Consider the following 13,985-nt stretch of genomic DNA (forward strand, 5'->3'; position numbering starts at 1 on the left):
GAGGGACCCCAGGCTTGGGGAGCATCTGGGTCACTGCACAGAGCTGCTGAGCCCATCACAGCATGGTCCAGCCTGGCCCCATTCCACCACATTCCATCTTCCTAGCATTCTTGTCTCCAAGATTTCAAAGGAGCTGCCCAGAGTGAGGCCTGGGCCTTCGTGGCAGGAATGCATCGTGCTGGCACCAGGGAAAAACAAGGTTGAGCAGGGCTTCAGGAGTCAGATAGGCTTCCCAAGGACCCCAGTCCAGCCTATCCTGAGCTCAGAGCCCCTGATACCCCACTGAATGCTTGCCCAGCCTCTGTCTCCCTCCAGTGGCAGCTTCTCACATGGGACATTCAGTTCAATACTAACTGAGCAACTACTAGGCACCAGGCCCCAAGGCACATGCAGAGGACACAGAGAGAATAAGACCCAATCTTAAAAAGCTCACATTAGTGAGGGATGGGGAACAAAGGTATAAACAAATAGTGTCAGTATGCTGTCCTAAGGCCCATGATCACAGAAAGCCAGGGGGTGGGTTTGGGGGGGTTACAATGGAAGGAAGGTCAGGGGTGGCTTCCTGGAGGAGGTGACATCTGAGTAACACTTTAAAGACAAAGGAAACGACTGTGCAAAGGCACATTTGCATACCTCCACTGTGTGTGTGGATGTTTGTGTGTGGCCACAACTAGTTCCTTATAGCCAGAGCATAGAAAGTAGGGAATGGAGGACGATAACGCCAGAGAGGCCGTTGGGGCCGGGTCATAAGCCGTATTACAAAGTGGGGACTGCATTCTAGCCAGCAGCAAGGCACTGAAGTGTTCTGGGCTGGGAAACTGCACGAGTGGTGATGAGTATTGGAAATATCAGCCGTGCAGCAGCCTGGAGGCCAGATTTTGAAGGGAGATGCGAGGAGGGAAGGGCCAGGGCGAGATGCACAGCCCGGGCCTATACTGGCAGAGTCCCCATGAGAGTCAGTGTGGCCTGAGCAGAACTCAGAAGGGCATGGCATCTCTCCAGTGGGCAAACACCACTAAGCATGAGCACCACCTCCGTGCCGGGCACTGTGCTAAGCACTAGGGATGCAGCAGTGCACAAGAGGGCTGGGTCCTGCCCTCCTAGAACTCGCATTCTAGGGAGGACCCAGAGAGCACAAGGCCAGGCAATCTTCAGGAGGCAGAACAGACAAGCCCTGGTGCTGCCAGGATGGGGAGGGGTAGGTGGGGAGGGGAGGGGTAGGTGGGGAGGGGAGGGGAACGCCTTCAAGCAGGAGGGTTGCCAAACCGTGAGTCAGCGACCACAGGAAGCCAAGCAGATCTGGACATCCACGTGGGTCTCTGGCCAAACAGGAAGTCAGAATTCACCCTCTGATACACTTGGTTCCTGTTTCTCTCTCTGCAGACAAGGGCACAATGATCTCATGGGGGTGGGGCTGGGAGAGGAAGCCGGGCTTGGACAGAGGTGGTTTCCCAGTTTGTCTTTAACCAAGTCAAAGAGGCCTCTTACCAGCGGAATGACCTTCTCCTCTTCCCTGCATCTCCTCTTTAACCTCCGGTAACAGGTCTCAGGATTGGTCCGAAGGTAAACTGAAGTTAAAAGAATACATGGCTCTCAGGACTCTGCTCATGGCTTGGAAGCAAAGCAGGCACACAGGCAAAGGCGGGAGGAAGGTCTGCACAGCTCGAGCAGGAGGCAGGGAGGGCCAGCTCTCGGCTTGACCACTGACCCTCAGCCTCGACTTTCATTCTCTTTCCATGTCAGCGGCCCCATGGGGTCGTTTTGAGGCTGAATGGGATTCTGTTCATAGACAGAGCTCAAAACAGGCCTCACACCCAGCAGGTCTCAGTGAATGTTCAGGCTCTGTCCTTCCTGTTCCTTTGCAAACTAGAAAAACCCATCAGATCACAGTGGATTTCGGTCTGAAAGTAGCTGAGCCAGGGAGGGAAGTTTAAAGAACAAAGGCCAGGGTTCTTCTCCATGGAAGACCAGAAGTCCCGACTTCTGTCTGCCCTCAGGGAGAAAAGTGAATTCCCGTGGGGAAGGAATTGCCGAGGGCAAGTGCCTCACCCACTGCCCCCAAGGGTTGGGGCCCAGCCAAGCACATCCTCAAGGGACCTAGGAGAGAGACCAGAGAGGGAGGTGGGAGGGGTGCATCTCACCTATCAAATCAACAGACACGTCCATGTTCCTCAAGATCCAGTCAAACCATTCCGACAGAACTACATAGTCCACTTCTGGCATCTTCCCACTGCAATAAGAGTTGTAAGGGCTTATTCACCTAAGAGAAAACTTCTAGGCTATGCAATTCCCCCAAAAGGATCTGGAGATGGCTCTCACTGAAAGGGAGCCACCAAGGGTACCGGGGCACAGTGTGATCCGTGCAATACTGGACATGCAGTAACAAGGATCCTAAGCATTCCCGACCTCCTGCTGCCTGGGAGCAGCTTATGGCACAATGCTGCAAGGGCCATGGCACGGAGTGATGGGAGAATTCACTTGGGATTGGAACTCTAAGCAGAGAAAGGAACATTAAAGCTTGTACCCTGAGAACAGAGACAGTGCTCAGGTTGGGCAGTGAATCAGCAAACCAATTTCACTTCTAGAAATTTATTTTGTGGACCAGGGTGGTGGCTCATGCCTGTAATCCCAGCACTTTGGGAGGGTGAGGTGGGAGGATTGCTTGAGGCCGGAAGTTCAAGACCTGCCTGGGCAATATGGAAAGACCCCATCTCTACAAAAACTACAAAAAAATTAGCTAGGGGTGGTAGCGCATGCCTATGGTCCCAGCTACTCGGGAAACTAAGGCAGGAGGATCACTTGAGCCCAGGGGTTTAAGGCTGTAGTGGGTCATGATCATGACACTGCACTCCAGCCTGGGCAACAGAGTGAGACCCCTGAATCAAACAAAACAAAAAATGTATTTTGTGAAAATAATCATGATGCTCACTGTGGCACTGTTTAAACCAATAAAAAACTAAATCTTGGTAAATCTATATAACAGAAAATGCATGCAGTAACTGAAGGATGATATTGTAAAATAATATTTAATGGCATGGAAAAATTTCAAATCTAATGTTCAGTGAAAGCAACAGGATCTAAAACTGTGTATACCCCAACCACATTTCCAAAAGTATTCACCAATGCATCTTGGAAAGGAGAGAAAGAAAAATATCAAAATGTAAAAAGTGCTTTTCTCAAGCTGCAGGACTACATGAGACTTTTCTTTTTTTCTTTATACCTTTTTGTACTTTCCAAATTTTAACAACACATTACTTCTCAAATCAGCAGTGGGGGTTGGGGAGCATTACTACATATTTTATTTTTTATTTTTTTAATTTATTTTTATTTTTTATTTTTTGATACGGAGTCTCGCTCTGTGTCGCCCAGGCTGGAGTGCAGTAGTGTGATCTTGACTCACTGCAAGCTCTGCCTCCCAGGTTCACACCATTCTCCTGCCTCAGCCTCCTGAGTAGCTGGGACTACAGGTACCTGCCACCATGCCTGGCTAATTTTTTGTATTTTTAGTAGAGACGGGGTTTCATTGTGTTAGCCAGGATGGTCTATTTTTTATTTTTTTTAAGACAGAGTCTCACTCTGTTGCCTAGGCTGGAGTGCAGTGGCGTGATCTCAGCTCACTGCAACCTCCGCCTCCTAGGTTCAAGCGATTCTCCTGCCTCAGCCTTCTGAGTAGCTGGGACTACAGGCGTGCGCCACCATGCCTGGCTAATTTTTGTATTTTTAGTAGACATGGGGTTTCACTATGTTGGCCAGGCTGGTCTCGAATTCGTGACCTCAAATGATCCACCCACCTCAGCCTCCCAAAGTGCTCGGATTACAGGCATGAGCCACTGCACCCGGCCTACTACACATTTTAAATGTTAACTTTAAAAGAAAGAGAAGAAGGCAAGAAAGTGGGAAGGAAGAACGAGCCAGGGTGAAGGAGAAATCTGGCATCTATTCCTGATATTCCTGTGGGTTTCCTGTGCCCTGGGAGGAAATTAACAGGAAAGAGAGAGCAGGAACGGCCACAGCTGGAGGGCACAAGCCCATCAGCAGGCAGAGGACCCTCACAGGCCTAGCAGAGGAATTCTCCCTTTAACATCCTCCATTCCACTAGTGGCTCCATGTGGGTCTGGCTCAGAGCTGGGTTGGGCAAGACTGGCCATGGGGGAGTGGCCGTATCTGAGCCATGTGTAATGGGAGGCTCCCAGTGGGGAGGGGTTGGGGAGGGGCTGACTCCAGTCCCACGAGGGGATGAGGATGGAAGGAAGTAAGAGGCTGGAAAAGTGAGGCAGGCACTCCGAGAGGCCAAGGGCACAAGTAGCCCTGTCTTGGGGCCCTAACAGCAAGGCATGGCACCAACTGGACAGGGACATTCTCCCCTAGTCTCTGAAACCACCCCCATGTCCTCAGCGAGAAGAGTATTTGACAGAGGAGCGGGAGAGTGGACAGAGAACAGCAGCGGGGCCTGAGCAGACTGCAGCACAGAGGCCAGGGCAGACCAACCTGTGGGACTGCCAGCACTCCCAGAAAACCTGGGGAAGCTGCGTGGGGGAGGGGAGGCGGGAGGAATGGGAAGGAAATCCCACAGCATTGCAGAGGGGACTCCCAGCCAACAAAACTCAGGCACTACAAGTTCAGGTGACAACTTTGTGCCCACAGGCTGCCTCCCTGCCTCCTCTCCACTTACCTCCTTACAAGTAACCCATTCTTTATTCAGGGTCCATCCACAGACCCAAGGGCTTCAGGGAAACCTCACCCCACCCCAAGCTTCCAAGCTTTAGGGTAGGCACAATCGGTCTAAGGGAAGTCGTCTCCCCTAGTTCCAGCAATGGGTTCAGGAAGCCAAGCTAAGTCAATCAGTGCAGGGCCTCCCCCGGCCAGGGGCCTGATTTGGATTAGGCAGGTGTGAGGGAAGTTTGCAGGGGCTTACAGAAAAGATACTTCGGCACGCTTAGGGAAGAGCCACTAGCAAGACACCTGCCCTTACTCCAACCAGCGAGTAAGAAGCCCAATGCTGCCACGACTACATTGTCACCCTGATAGAACTGCACTGAGGACACGAACAGGATGCAGAGTAGCAAAATGTGGAGAAACCAGGCCACAGGCACCAAATTAAGCCATCTGTTGGGAGTTGATGACAACTCACTGTTCAGGCTACCCTGAGTTGGGTTTCAGTTAGTTCAGCTCTGAATATTTGATGTTCAAGAAAACAAACCACTCTCTCTTATTTTCCTTTTCTGGAAAAAGAAGACTGAGAACAAAACTGACGCTAAGAAAATGAGGATGTGCAATGAGGAAGCTGCTGATTAGCTTCTCCCCTACTCCAGCAAACTCACGGCTTGAGGGCACAGAAGAGGTGGCACCGAAGGGGTGGGGCCAGTTAGCAGCAACTGGGGAGAAGCTGAGCTGTCCATAGGACAGTCTCCCAAGTGTCCAAGGCTGGACTAGCCACCGGAGTACCTCATGCGTCTGCACAGCTCGAGAGAGACTCTGTCCAATCCCAGAGCTGGGAGGGTGCCCACAGATATGACCATGGAACTGAACCACAGCTCAGAACACATGAAGCAGTGTCAACTAAAACCAAACCGACCACCACTGCAAAACAGTTACAGTGCACGGAGGTCTGCACGTGGAGACATGGGGAGGGGGGTCACACCTGTGGGGGACTCTGGGACTGAGAGACTCTGGTGGCTCTGCCCCTGCCACAGCTCCCCTGGGAATCAGCTCCAGGTAGTCACAGGGGCCTGCCACTCCCACCCCCACCACAGCCAAACAAAAGGCTTCCCCCACAGGGTTGGTGCAGACTGAGGGGCAGCCTCTCCCTTCCCAATGCTCTTGGAAGGGGTCCTTGGTCGGGTGGCCAACCGTGGGCAGGGTCAGTAGGCCAGACCTATTGAAAACCCTTCCATGACTGGAACCGTGTGCCAGAAGAGGCTGGGGGATCCAGGAGGACTGAACGACCAGTTGCTGAGCAGAGTGAGGAAACAGAAGCCTGATCTCCATGACTCCGAGGGACATGGGGCACAGCAGGTGCTGTTCTAACCGTATTTCCTCCTAGGAACTCTGTCCAGCTCCTCCTGTGTCCGTCTCAAGCATGGGGCTCCCCACACCACCGACAAGACAAGCCACTGCCTTTATTTCTACAGAATGCACAGAGAGCAATACCAAGTAAATCCAAGCTTGGCAAATCCAAGCACATGACTCAACAGTGGGCACGGGGGTCTCACCCCTCCCCTGACCCCAAGGGGGCAAAACCAAGGTCTTGGTCCACAGGAATCCTGCTGTTACATCAGTACAATTTCTTGCATCCTTCCCTGAGGCCAAGAGAGCCCCCCAGTCTGTGCAGAATGGATTAGAAGAGCTCTCTTGTATACGTTATTTCCTTTTGTTTTCACAAGACTTTGTGAGGCTGGCTTCAGTCCCAGTTTATAGAAGAAACCTGAGGATCAGAAAAGTGAAGGCCAACTCTGTCTGAGCAGGGGTCCAAGCCTGGCTCTCCCTACCCCCAAACCCAAATGCTCTCCATTGCACCACCCACCCGCCCCAGTCTGTCAGCTGACCCGGATCAAGTCCAGTGTCTCTCTAGCCTGAGCTCCAGGAAGGCCACAGCTCTTAGGCGCATGACCCGGACCAGGAGGTTTCAGTCTAGACAGGAGCTGGGAAGAACCTAAGCCCCTGGGTCAATCAGCGAGGGAGGAGGCCCAGCCTGTGTTTCTAAACACCAGGTCTTACTCAGTGTCCCCAACCACCAGCCGCAGGTGAGTCAGCATGCCATTTCCCCAGCTGGGACCCACTCCACGCCCTCACTTCTGTTCTTAGAAAAGGACGACTAGGCAATCTTGTAAAACCTTTGCTTCCCATTACTCGGCCTACACAGTCACCTGTGTGGCCTCTTTAGCTACATGAATCTTGCTCACCACCTTCAGCTTTTCATGCCAGCCAGGTGTCTGCCCCTTACAAGTTCCCGTCTTTGGCCAGACGCAATGGCTCACACCTGTAATCCCAGTACTTTGGCAAGCTGAGGCAGGCAGATCACCTGAGGTCGGGAGTTCGAGACTAGCCTGACCAACATGCAGAAACCCCATCTAACTAAAAATACAAAATTAGCTGGGCGTTGTGACACATGATTAATCCCAGCTACTCGGGAGGCTGAGGCAGGAGAATCGCTTGAACCCAGGAGGTGGAGGCTGCAGTGAGCCGAGATTGCACCATTGCACTCCAGCCTGGGCAATAAGAGCAAAACTCTGTCTCAAAAAAAAAAAAAAAAGAAGTTCCCATCTTTAAGAACACTGTGTAACTGGAATCTTCCTCTCCAGCAATTAACACAGCCCTCTCAAATCCCTGGTGGCATAACTGCACTTACATTCTGCACACCCCAACCTTGCCGGGGTAGACAGTGCCAGAAGAGGCGGGTCTCTCCCCTGGCGAGCTCTTCATTTGTTCACAGCCCAAAGAGCAAGAACGCCCTTCAAGAAATTTTACTTCGAGGAGATGCAGGATTCCAATATGTGGGCTTTTCTGGGGACCTGAGCCTGCCATACACCCTTCTGTCCAGGCCCCCACAGATCCCAAAACAAGGTTGCAAGAGCTTCTGAGAGGGAGAAAAAGATCAACCCGAGCACAGAAGGGGCAGTGGTAATGTGCCCTCCCACCTTGTGAAAGGCTCCCCATCATGGCATTTTGGGAAGCCTTTTCCTAGAGCATCCCAGGAAATGAGAAAACACGAGCTCCCAGGCAGGAGCTGACGCCCCATATGCCACCGTGTGGTTCTCAGTACCTGGCTGAACTCCCTGCAGGTGGGAACCAATACACTTTATTCTAGGTATGGGCAAAGGACCCAGCCAAACTCAGTTCTATGCTATATTTTGCATAGGTAGTGACAATGACAGTAATCTGCATTTTGGAGGAGCAGAAACCTCTAAAAACATCTACTTTGGCCAGGCATGGTGGCTCACGCCTGTAATCCCAACACTTTGGGAGGCTGAGGCGGGCAGATCACTTGAGGTCAGGAGTTAGAGACCAGCCTGGCCAACATGGTAAAACCCCGTCTCTACTAAAAATACAAAAATGAGCAGGGCATGGTCGTGGGTGCCTGTAATCCCAGCTACTCGGGAGGCTGAGGCAGGAGAATTGCTTGAATCTGGGAAGCAGAGGTTGCAGTGAGCTGAGATCGCACCACTGCACTCCAGCCTGAGCAACAGAGCAAGATTCTGTCTCAAAATCAAAAAAACAGAAAACAAAAAACAAAAAAACCCCACATCTACTTTCTCAGTAATACTTCGTTGTGGATGACCGCTGCATTGAGGGCAGCTGGAGTAGTCCGGAGATTGGCCAAGCTCTACTTTTCCTTCCCTTCATCCCTTCTGTGGCTCTGGCTAAAAATACTTTTTACTTTGCCCTATGACTGCCTGATTCTTGGCCTAGGAATAAGTCCAGAAACCTTAAAAACAAAGATAACACAGCACAGCCCCCAGCAACCCAAATATGAAGCAACAAATGTGAAATTAAGAAACCACAGGCCAGGTGCAGGAAACAGGAAATCCTGCACCACGCAGAACTTTTCACCATGGCCCTGAAGACAACCCTCAGGCTGAGGCTCTTGCTCTTATGACCCCCAAAGGTCCAGTGAAGCCCCAAGGAAGCCCACCTCACCGTCAGAACTCCAGGGGAAAAGGGTCGCGGCATTGGGATGGAGGGCGCCCTGTGGACCACCTGACTACCAGCTTTTTTTATTTTTATTTTTTGAGACAAAGTCCCACTGTGTCACTTGGGCTGGAGTGCAGTGGCATGCTCATGGCTCACTGCAGCCCTGACCTCCTAGGCTCAAACAATCCTCCTGCCTCAGCCTCCTAAGTAGCTGGGACTACAGATGTGCACCACCAGGCCCAGCTAATTTTTTAATTTTTTTTGTAGAGATAGGGGTCTTATTTTGTTGCCCAGGCTGGTCTTGAACACCTGGCTTCAAGTGATCCTTCCCCTTCTGCCTCCCAAAGTGCTGGAATTACAAGCATAAGCCACTACACCCGGCCCTGCCACCTTCTTCTGAGGCCCGTATTCCTCAAAGTGTGATCCCTGACCAGTAGGAGTATGGTCCCACCTGGGCACCTGCTAGAAATGTGGCCTCTCAGGCCCCACCTCAGTGCTACTGAAGCGGAATCTGCCCGTAAACAAGATGCACAGGTGGTTGTGGGAGAAGCTTAGAGTAAGCCCTGTCTGGAAAGAGGCAGAGTCTCCCTCTGGGGCTAGTACCTCAGGATTCTCAGCTTTGGGGGCCCCAGTGGGCCCTGAAGCCTTTGGCCTTGATAAGAGAAATCTAGGTGCCTCCTGCCACTTCCTCATTTGCTGCTTGCCCCCACACAGCAGGGTTCAGAACACCTTCCCCTCCTGTGGTTAGTTCCTGCCCGATCAGGAAGGAGCACTGGCTTTGTAATCCTTTCTCAGTTCCTGATCTGCCCAATAGGGTCAACAACCAGACAATAAATGCAGCTCCTGTCCATGGGTCCCTGCCCTGTTCCTTAACCATGAGAGCAGATGCCCCAGTTTCCAGGGAACACATAAGCAGGTGCAGTTCACAAGTGAATCACTTGCCCTGGGAAGGTGTTTTGAATGCCCCTACCCCTTGGTTCTCTGCCTTCTGGACTTAGGCACTCTGGAGTATGTGGCTGAGGGAGTGGGAATTCCAAGCCATATGCAAAGCATGGTGTTTAATACAGGAGCATCCATTGTCCTCAATGATAAGTATGTAAATTATTATTTTTAGATACAAACTTAGGAACATATTATGGAGGAAAATGCAAAATCCCAATGAATTCTAGGTTAAAACAGGAGACTCCAAGAAACTTCCGGGTTGTTGGCAGGTGGCTGCTTTGGACCACAGGCGCTGGGAGGATGAGGAAGCAGTGCTGTGGGGAGCTTTCCTCTGCCTTCAGAGGATTCTGATGAAAGGATCCGAGGAACACCACCTTTTCTCATCTCCCTGGAGACCATGGTGGATACCCTGGCCCTCCAGGCAGCCACAGTGCTCCCAGCAGCCTCTGGAGTGCCCGAGGCCACATGCCCACTGACAGCCTATGGCTTCAAGAGATCCCAGTGATGGGTCTCAAGGCCCCAACAAGGTCTTCAGGGGAATCTGAGCCCCCCGAAAGCCATATGAACTAAAAACAATTAGATCCCAAGAACAGAAAGAAGGACACTGTAAGTTTCTTCTGTGGTTCATTGTCCCATAGAAATCCTAACCACAGAGGCCACGCATTCTGGGAGGGCCAGGGAGAGACATAAATATAAAGTCATCAGGACAGGAAAAGAGCTAAAAAAATTAAAAGCTACATTCTCTTCCTAAACTACCCACAAAACAGCTCCAGGCGAGGCCCACGTCATCTGGACCAATGCCATAACCATAGAGATTGGGAGATACAGAACAGACGCATCAGAAATGTGGTGACTCAGGACCATGGGCGTGAGTTACCAAAGCCCATGGCCATCAGCAGGAACTGTGACCTGGGCCAAACAAAGAAAAATGGCTCCTGGGGAAATTTACCTGGCGCTGGGTGGCCTACAGGTTTGGGGGCAGGATTAGGGAACTCACAAATTTAATAAAGACCAAGGTGGGCAAGGACCCACAAAAGGGTACTAAGACACGAAGGAGGTGGCAGGTCCAAAGGCTCTTCAGAGATAGACAAGAGGAATCAGTGATGAGAGACGGGCTCAGAGAAATTTAGAAACTTGGTCTTGCTCACAAACAGAGCAAACTTCAGAGCCAGGATAGAACCCAGGCCCACCAAATGCCACACTCTATCCTCTCCCCTTAACCTCTGGTCATTCCATTCCAGATTACTTGCTTCAAAAAGAGCCATGAGGCCGAGCACAGCTGTAATCAGGCTCATGCCTGTAATCCCAGTACTTTGGGAAGCTGAGGCAGGAGGATCGCTTGAGCCCAGGAGTTTGAGACCAGCCTGGGCAACACAGGGAGACACTGTCTCTATAAAAAATAAGAAATAAATTAGCCAGAAGTGGTGACATGTGCTGTAGGCCCAGCTATTCAGGAGGCTGAGGTAGGAGGATCTTTTGAGCCCAGGACATCGAGGCCACAGTGAGTCATGATCATGGCACTACACTACAGTCTGGGTGACAGAGCACAAGCCCATCTCAAAAATAAAAAAAGCAACAAGAGCCACTGACCCCACACAGAACAAGCCAAGCTGAATGTGATTAAAACACAGATACAGCCCCACTCTGTGAGGTTCATAGGTAATCCCACCCCACTACCAAGATCTGTTCCTCAGGCTACAGTTTTTTTGAGACAGAGTCTCGCTCTGTTGCCCAGGCCGGAGTGCAGTGGCACAATCTCGGCTCATTGCAACCTCCGCCTTGGGCTACAGTTCTAATCAGAGCAGTACACAAACATAACAGGGGCTCCCGTCTGCTCTCGCTCTTCTCTGTCCTGCCTGTCCTCCCTCTGGCTGAGGTGCTAAGGAGCAGGAGCTGAGGAGGGCAGAGGGCTGGATAAACCTAGCAGTGGACACCTGGAAACCCAGGTTGTCAGGTGAAAATGGGGCTCTAAGGTCAGAAATACCACCTTCTGAGAGGGCAAGCTGCAGCCCACAAGAAAAGTCTGAGGCCAGGGGGCAAAGCCACAGCCAGGACTCACCTTGGCTGCCAGCCCCTGAGCCCACAGCATTGCTCTGATGCTCTGGGTGGATTTGGGGCAGAGGCTCTCATTTTGGGGGGTGACACAGGCTCAAAGGCATGATCCATGGCAGCTCAGGGCTCCTAGGAGAAGCCTTTTTAGTGGCCCCTCAAATGAAAGGTGCAAAACAGTGGGGGACCAGAGCCTGGGGAACAAGTTGGGCTGGAGACCAAAGCGCAGCCACAGGTCCCCTCATCCAACAATAGCTAACAAGTATCAACGAGAAGCCTGCTTTGTGCTGGGTCCACACTAGGCAAGGACACCAAACTTGGTGCCTGCCCTTAGGAGCTTATGGTCTGGGGGGGCGGGGGGCAATAAACAATTAGACACATACTAAGTTGAACCATACAAAACTGCCATTTTTGTAGGTCATAATTGGTTAAATGATTTCATATGATTGCCTTAAATACTACAAAGAAAACTAACAGAAAGTAGTCCTTAAGAATAACAAGGGGACCAGGCACAGTGGCTCACACTTGTAATCCTAGCACTTTGGGAGGCTAAGGCAGGAGGATCACTTGAGCCCAGGAGTTCAAGACCAACCTGGGCAACATGATGAAATCTTGTCTCTACTAAAAATACAAAAAAAAAATAGCCAGGTGTGGTGGTGTGTGCCTGTAGTCCCAGCTACTCGGGAGGCTGAGGCGGGAGGATGGCTCAAGCCTGGGGGACGGAGGTTGCAGTGAGCTGAGATCGTGCCACCATACTCCAACTTGGGTGATAGAGCCAGACCCTGCCTCAAAAAACAAAAACCAAAACCAAAAATGAAACAAAGACTAACAAGGAGCTTGCCCTATCTAGACAGGGTGGTCGGGGAGGGCTGGGAGACAGGGCAGCATTTAGGAAGACAGCTGCAGATGAGAGTGGGAGGAAGGGCCTCCAGGGCTGACATCCGAACAGCTCTGCAAGGGAAGGACAGCGGTATCCCAAGCTCATGGCAGGGACAGGTGGGGTCTGCAACCCATTTTCCCAAGACCCCTAGAAATCAGCAGTCTTTGAGCACAGGGATGGAGGGCTCCATGCCTGAGCCCTTGGCACTGATGGGCCACCAGAAGCCCCTAACTAGGTCTGCTCTCATGAGGGAAGCTTTTCGCGAAAAACACAACAAATGCGACGCACACCGTGCATCTGACTCGCCCAACTCTCCACCCTTCCCTTTAGCCTTGCACCATGCTGTGTAACTCACTGTACCCTCCCACCTTTCCACCCTGGGCTCATGTGACCATGTGACTCGCTTTGGCCAATGGAATGTTAGCAAACTTGGAGCAGAGGCCTGAAAATATGTCCTTGCATCTCTGCTGTTGCTTCTACCCTCTGTCACTGTGAGAAGTGGACACCTGGGCTGGTTTGCTGGTCCCAGAAGGAGGGTGACAGGCAAGAGGAAAAGAGATGAGCCACCTCCAGTCACCCCTGCTTAGGCTATCCTACATCGGCTGATCCCCAGACATCTCATTGGGCCCAGCCAAGGTAAGCAGAACTGCCTGGTGACCACCCTGGCTGACTGGGCAACGAATGCAGATAGCTGTCTGCCATGAGGATTCGTGGCTGTTTGTTACACCTACACCGCGTTGCTATGGCAATGGATAACTGATACAACAGCGGGTACTCCATATCTGTCAATCGAATAAACAAGTTTCTATTTCATTTTGAAAAATTAGTGGTTTAATAAATTATCAATTATGCAAACTACAGTACCTTCTATACAGGTTTTCTACAAAAACGTATCTTGCGCTGTGAATCGACCTCTCCATCAACCGTACAGATGACACCTAAAGGAAAACAAAAAGAGACTTACTAACTCAGGGGAAGAGGAGACAGCCAGGAGGCCTTGAGAAATGTCTGTTACTCCCCCTGCCTGGGGACTTTGCTGAATATGAGAATCAAGGTGGCAGAGAGAGTGAAGCAGGAGGACCTCCTCACTCCCCTGCCGGGAGGAGAAGCCACATCTGCCACCAGGCTCAGGCTGTGTCCCCCTTCCACCCTGACCTGCCCCACACCCCAAAGCTGCATGCATGGCCCAGCAATGCCGAGGCTGAAGGCTCATCAGCAGCCGCCTCTTTGATGGGAGGTGAGTCTCAACTGGAACACAGCCAAGCCCTGGAGAAACCATCCAAAGCTGTCCACTTCAGGCAACATGCGGTGACTATCACGGACCTAAATAGGGTGACTTTGCTTAAGCAGAGGGACCACATGCATGAGGTACAGCCCCACAAGTGTCGGGAAGGGGGTGACGTTCTGGGGGCTCTGCCCATGGAAACTGGGAAGGACCATGCCCAAGAGGGAGGAAGACAGCCTGACAGTGCCCCTCTTTGCC

At 51.6% G+C, this 13,985-nt stretch overlaps 1 protein-coding gene across 5 annotated transcripts in view; it reads right to left on the minus strand.

Annotated features, from left to right (window-relative positions):
* Positions 1-13,985, minus strand: part of TK2 (thymidine kinase 2) — a 55,220-nt gene that overhangs the window by 5,275 nt on the left and 35,960 nt on the right. For all 5 annotated transcript variants that reach the window (XM_032157544.2, XM_058441066.1, XM_058441064.1 and 2 more), the window contains 3 exons: positions 13,367-13,440; positions 2,142-2,230; positions 1,489-1,568 (listed from right to left, as the gene is read on the minus strand). In XM_032157544.2, the coding sequence (XP_032013435.1) occupies positions 1,489-1,568; positions 2,142-2,230; positions 13,367-13,440 (243 nt within the window). The remainder of the gene's footprint in view (positions 1-1,488; positions 1,569-2,141; positions 2,231-13,366; positions 13,441-13,985) is intronic.

This window comes from Hylobates moloch, unplaced genomic scaffold, assembly GCF_009828535.3.
Source record: "Hylobates moloch isolate HMO894 unplaced genomic scaffold, HMol_V3 SCAFFOLD_6, whole genome shotgun sequence".
NCBI lineage: Eukaryota > Metazoa > Chordata > Mammalia > Primates > Hylobatidae > Hylobates > Hylobates moloch.